We start from the raw sequence: 7,034 nt of genomic DNA, 5'->3' as shown, positions 1-7,034 counted from the left end.
AAAAAACAAAAAAACCCCACACCCAAAACCTAAACTACACAAGTACAGCCTCAAACCTGGTAGATTCCAAGACATGGACCTCTGTCCAGAAATTTTCTTCAAAACGGCATATAAAAACCATGCCACCAGAGAACATATTAATCGCTTACAGCTGGAGATTTCCTTATTACCACCATAGAACCATTCCACATAAAGTTTTCTAGCAATGGTGATGTAGTACTTCTGTAGTACAAACAAGATCCTCCAAGTCAGAAGCAGTCAGTAATAAAACTCCAGACAAGTTCCCATGTCACAGTAACCTGGCATATAATCCTCAGAACCATTTACTCTTATAGATGTAATAATCAATAATTTAGGTACTAACTCTTCCAAGACCAATACAGTCAGTCTATAGGTAAGACTACAATAGAACATACTAAAACCACAAGGAGGTATGACAATTAAGATGAATATTTCTTTTAAACAGCAGAAAGTCAGAGGAATATCTGGAATTCTTTTGCACTGCATTCATATATCTTCTGTTTCTGAATATAAAAATACATCTAGGGAGTCAATCCAGAACTGCATACATAATTACATTTTTTCCACTTAACTGATTTAAAATTAGTACAAAATAATATAAGTTACAGGAATGATTGTTGCAAATTTGTAAATGTCGGCTATTATAAAATCATTATTTGAGAACACGAACTGTAAATTATTTACAGGCGAGGTAATACAATTTCCAGAGTAACGAATTACAATTTAGCAGAAGTGTAAAAATAAGGTACTCACCAAAACATTAAAAAATCTGGTATCATTATCAGCTACACAGTAGATCATGATTAGGTTTTGTAGTTGATATACAACATATTCTAAGAAAAGTGCCAAAATACTGCTACATAAGAATCCTTTTTTTCCAAAATCGTTCAGAAAAAAAACCTGCAGGTTCTATGTTAAGTAATGCCAAAAGAAAACAGGAAAAAAGGAATGCCAATTGTACAAGTGAGTCTTATTAAATGCCTTTAAAAAAATCTGTAAATTCACTTTCAGGCTTAAAAGTCTGACATGAAAGAGACGACTTAAAAAAATCAATAGAAATATCAACATACAGGCTTTTTCAGGGTATCTTAGGCCATTTTGAAAGTACACATTCCTCTTAATCTGTGAAACACATGGAGATTGAAAACATTCTAAAAACGGCTGAACTGCCGAGGGTGGTTGTGATGACTGGCACAAAGTCCTGCTGGGTGCCAGTCACTACTGATGCACCCCAGGGGTCTGCACTGGGGTCCATACTGCTTAACATTTTCATTAACACCACGGGTACCAGGACAGGGCACACTCTCAGCGAGCCACTCAAAGGGATTTCGGCAGGCTGGAGAAACAGGCAAACAAGGCTCTCAAAGTTCAGCAAAGGAAAGTGCAAAGTCCTACACCTGGGGAGGAATAACCCCATGCACCAGTACAGGCTGGGGGGCCGACCAGCTCCAAGCAACCTTGCAGAGAATGATACCAAGCCGACCGTGAGCCACCGTGTGCCCTTGCAGCAAAGAAGCTCAGCAGTCTCCTGGTCTGCATTAGGAAGAGCATCGCCAGCAAGCTGAGGGAGGTGATTGTTCCCCTCTGCTCAGCCCTGGTGAGACAAAACTCAACTGCTGGGTCCAGTTTTGGGCTCCGCAGTTCAATAAAGACATGGGCATACAAGAGCGAGTCCAGGGAAGGGCCACAAAGGTGATTAAGTGATTGGAGCATCTGATGGACAAGGAGAAGCAGAGAGAACTGGGATTGTCTAGCCTGGAGAAGCGAAGGCTGAGGGGTGATCTACCAATGTGTGTAAATGCCTGATAGGGAGGAGTAAAAAAAACAAGCCAGGCTCTTCTCAGGAGCATCCAGTGACTGGACAAGAGGCAATGGGCACAAATGGAAATACAGGAAGCTCCATTTAAGCATAGATTGGACCTTCATGGCGTAAGGGAGATCAAAACACTAGAACAGGTTGCCCAGAGATCTTCTGGAGTCTCCATCCTTTGAGACGCTTAAAACCCCAGCTTGTCGCAGTCCTGAGCAACCTGCTCTAGCTAACCCTCCTCTGAGCAGGGGGGTTGGACTAGATCATCTCCAGGAGTCCCTTCAACTTCAACATTCTGTGATTATATGAAAAGGACACGGGCTTTTGTAGCCCAGGCATTGGATCAACTAAGTCACAAAGCAAACTATAAAATGTAAATGGAATATATTTTCTCTTTAAGTTATTGCATACAATGTTAATTTTGCTGCCTGCGTTTTGCCGATCTCATTTTTTCGAATCTCGACTCCATTTCTTCCAGGACCTTTGGTGTGTATCGCACAACTAATTTAACCTTTCCTTGAGCTGCCTTCAGCAGTTCTACTGCTTTTTCATGGTGTTCACCTTCGACACTCTGCAAAGCATAAACCATTAAGTATAGTATTAGTAAAGACACACACTGAAAATAGATTTTTTTTTCCACTTTTTGTTCAACTTCTAGATAATCAAATATTGAAATATTCTAGTTTGAAGACTGCACAAGGACAACGTCACCCAAGTTCAGGATTTATTCTTCAGGAAATCAGTAAGAGGTGATGATAAATATACTAACTAGTATTAACAAAAGAGTAGTGCAAAACATTTGGTTAGGTTTACGCTGAACAATTAAATTCTGTATTTACATACAGCAAGTGAAATAAGGATAACATTAGGCAATTATGAAATAACATTTAAAAATCAACAACTTTAAGAGGACATTTATTTAAAATTCAAGACTGTTTTTCTTCTTTCAGCATGCACTTTAAATTCAGCAGTCACCCTCAATTTGCCTAACAAGTTGCCACAGACAACTGCAAGATAGTTGCCTTCTTGATGTTATCCTACATTATGACAAGGCAAAACAGTGCATACTGGGCACCTGCAACAGACCAGCTAACATGCAGTGTGTTGCTTATCTTAGTGTTCCACATGTCTCTCAGTAAATGCAAGGTATTCAATTTACTTTCCTCTAAACTGATTAAGAATAGCCTAACCCAACTGAGTAAGAACAGAATAAAAATCCTTTCCTAAAACAACTCTCAGAATTTATTAGGGTTATACTAGATTCATCTAATTACAAATTTTAAGCAACAGTTCTCAACAACTGCATCCAAATACACATTCCTGGACAGCATACATTTTATCAGCAAAACTTATTTCTCCCAAACTTATTAAACACAATGATGGGACTACCCCAAGCCTACCTCCCACTGGTGCTATTAGAAGCTAGAAGGCAGGTGATGTACCTGTTGATTGGAGGGTTTCCCCGTTACTATAGAGTTACTTACAGAAAGAAAGACAACAGTTAAAAAAACCCAAGTTATTTCTCTTCTATCAGACTTAGACAACACATACATTTGAATGTTTTCATTTTTGTTATTCAAGTGGATGTGTAGGTTGTTCTCTTTAAATCTGGTAATAAAAGGTTTGTAAAGTTCTAAGTTCAATTATATCAAAACATCTAAAATTCTAGAGTAGACTTAAAATCTCCCAGCTGAAAAAAACCAACCTGTTTTTAAGGTACATCCACTGCAGTCTTGGCAGTGGCAATTATTTTTTTAATTATTAAATTAGCAGTTACAACTACCAGAAAATGCCTGTCCTGTGTATTAAGACGACAGGATTTATCTGTAAACATCAGAAGATGATTCTTCTGAGACCACATTAACATTCTCAACAGTATTCTGTGCACTCACTCACTGTATTCTTACAATGGCTATATATATTTATGTATGTGCATGCACACACACGCAGTCACTGTTAGCTGTACCAACTGTCTGATAATCAGGTTCAGTTCTGGGTAGAGTGGTGGTTTTGTTTTCTTTAAGATGGTCTGTGGGTGAGGGTGGCCTCATCTGAAGACCGTTCTACACCTGCCCCTAAACGCTTCAAAAGAACAGGAAGGCTAGGCCAAGGACGGTGGTGTCACTACGGCCATGATTTCTCTTACATCTCCTGAAACGGGACAGTGAGACTCCCAGGTAATAGTCAGGAGCCAAGTAGGTCAGAGATCTGTGCTAGCAAGGACTTCCCAGAGTACAGACACCCAGTAAGTCTCCATTCCTTTCATGTGCCAAAAAACCCCCACTCGGGTTAAAGAGCACAGGATTTAGTTTGATCCTCAGTCTTAAAATAAAATTGGGCTTGCAGATGCAATTATGAAAACATTAATTTTAAGCTAGCATACAGCTTCTCTGTAAATAAAAGCAAGGGTTTGAAAGATATTTACATGCATTTGACTAGCAGTTGCCTTAAGTCAAAGCCTGTCCATAGCCTTCTCTTTCCAGTTGCCCTGTGTTTTGTTTTTTGTATTATAACTCTTCAGAAGAGGATCCTTATTAAAAATAAATATCCACAACAGCACTTCAGACATATACTCCTTAAAACATGCTAAAAAGCCCCTGTTTTTGAAGCTCATTACAGTTAAGTGGAAGGAAAAAAAAAAAAACACACAACTGAAGATAAGATCACCTTGTAGTTCCATCTTATTACAGCTTTCATTACACAGCATTGGGATAATGAAAATCTGGTCAGTCTAACGCAACATAGCGTAATTTACTACCTACCTTAGAAGGTGCAGAAAACTATACTAATTAAAATCCACATCATGAAACTTGGATGAAAGAGGAAGCCATACTGGCAGTCACTATTTCACAAAACAGTACTTTGACTAGATTTATACAGCCCCTCAGAATATGAAATATTGACAGAAATAGTACAGTTCCCAGTTGAGATAGAAAGCATAATCCTAGAACTCTCACTGCACACAACTCTACAGAAACCTAAGCAAGTTGTTCGCGCAAGAACAAAAAGACACTACTTTGCCAAGATTAAAAGCCGACAGGGCGCTGGGTGCCATGCACATTCTCTGTATGCCCCCAAGTGGAAAGAAGCAGTTACTGCTACATAAAGTGAAAACCAGTTCCTACCACTCCGTTTACAGAGAGCAGCTGGTCTCCACGTTTCAGGCCTCCATGCCTATCAGCTATACCGCCAGGGATAATTCGAGAGATGTAGATTGGAGAATTTTGTTCTTTGCCTCCCATAATGTTGAATCCAAGGCCTTCTTCGGTTTTGGGTAGTTCAACCACTCTGGGATGGGAATGACCCTCACTAGCAGCAAATGCAGCTACAGTGGCCTGCAAGAAAGAAGATTTTCCCATTTAGAAGAAATTAAATATAGACCCTTTAGCTAGACACAGTGATCAGACTGAAACAGTATTTTTATCTCAAAGTACTTAAATATTAAGACAAATGAGATTAATTCCCTAGATACCAACACTAGCATGAAAAATTTAAAACTCCAAGAATAAAATGAAAACGGAAGAAACTTAAAAATAACAAGTCTTTTGCTATACCTTTTAATAACCCATTAAGCTTACTCATTTTACCAGACATCTACATAATATCCTTCTGAATTTTAAATAATCTTCTGCTGCTTTTGAAGTAACGAACTACTGTACTTTACACAAGTTATAGCTTGGCTTTTACCTTTGCTGTTGCATTAGCTCTAACTTCTGGGCTACTGCTGATATCCACGGTTTCGTATACGTGTTCATACACCTTTAGAGACAAAACAGTTTAAGTATGGAGAAAACAGGTATTTTTCTGCTTAGATAATATAACAAAATATCAGGTACAACTCAAAAATGTATGTATTAAAAAGACATTACTCCTCAATTCACTACAAGGTGTCAACTGACAAGCTACTTGAAGAAACCACTCTCTCAGCATCTTTATTGCTCAGCTGATCCATGCATATCTATGTCTCAATCTAAATGTTCCCTTCTTCTGCAGCATTCAAGACCTCATCGTGAATTTAGAAATGCTCCTGGCGAGTCTAACACACCCAACTGGAGACATGGATGACCTTCTCTTGTTTGATTCAAGCTGGAAATCTTCAGTAAGGATGCATGCAAAAATCACTTAAGGACAGCTTTTCAAAGCTCCTCCAACAACCCTGCCCTCTCCCCAAAACCCCATATTTTCCTTCAACTGATGCAACTGAGTACCTTAAGAAATAAATGGTATCAAAACCACAGAGGCAGTAAGAATACTAATGCTAAGGAGGTGCTTACACCGAGGGTTAACCCACATCCTCAAATTTACCTGCCAATCATTTGGACTTACTAAGCAATAAACACACTGTCCTCCATAGGATAAAAACATTAAGATGACACCTGTGTCTACAAACAGATCTTCTAAATCATTCAGGTGTTAGCATCAGTGGTAGCACCAACAGCAATAGCAGAGCATATTCAATGACCTAAAAATCTCTGAAGGAGTATGTGGAATGAAGATGAGGTGGTAAATGGTTCCATCTCAAGGTGATGGCAAGGGGGCATGGATTTGGCTTAAAAGAAACAGGCAATTGGTACTTTGTCCATTCTTACATTCCAAGAGGATAACAGCCGGCTAGCTGCCAGTAAGGACAGACTCTCAAAATAACTTCTAAAAAGTGACTTGCTCCTGAGCCATTATTTAAAACACTTCTGCTATCCCAATTTATTTTCTTTTGAACTTTTAAAAATAAGTCTTGTTCTATTATGCTCTGGAAGTCAAATTCAGCTTTTAGAAAGAACAAAATCAGATTTTTGTACTGAACACAAAGAGGAAAGAGTAAAGCATACTGGTTTTTAACTCAAGGTAACTGCTTACATCAAGTTAACTTACCTCCCTTACAGCATTACAGAATTCACTTTGAAGGACCCTTTGCAAAGCCTGTAGCTTTTGTGGTGGCACTTCTCCACTTCTCTGTAATTTTTCCAGCAGCTCAATAGCTCTGCAGATGTCTACAGAAAAATAAAGCACTAGTAATAAGGAATGCCTGAGGAAATTCAAGGGAGGGGGTTTTGTTCGGTTTTTTGTGGTTTTTTTTTGTTTGTTTGTTTTAAATTGAGTTAACTGAGCCGTCTGTGTGTGCATGCATGTGCGCACTCGTATACCCCCTTAAAACTATGTATTATTATCATTGCTCACATAAAAGTACGTATCTACAAAACATTAC

General features: G+C 38.7%; 1 protein-coding gene across 1 annotated transcript; it reads right to left on the bottom strand.

The window, feature by feature from the left end:
* Positions 1-2,196: 2,196 nt before the first annotated feature.
* On the bottom strand, positions 2,197-6,819 carry LIN7C (lin-7 homolog C (C. elegans); the record flags this gene model as incomplete). Its single annotated transcript, XM_009710047.1, has 4 exons — positions 2,197-2,402; positions 4,957-5,166; positions 5,519-5,590; positions 6,701-6,819. Coding segments are annotated over 4 exons (557 nt in total), but the record flags the coding sequence as incomplete, so codon positions are not given.
* Positions 6,820-7,034: the final 215 nt, after the last annotated feature.

Source organism: Cariama cristata, unplaced genomic scaffold (genome assembly GCF_000690535.1).
Source record: "Cariama cristata isolate BGI_N322 unplaced genomic scaffold, ASM69053v1 scaffold38011, whole genome shotgun sequence".
NCBI lineage: Eukaryota > Metazoa > Chordata > Aves > Cariamiformes > Cariamidae > Cariama > Cariama cristata.
The sequence above is the reverse complement of the archived record's forward strand: the minus strand, read 5'-3'. Positions and strand labels throughout refer to the sequence as shown.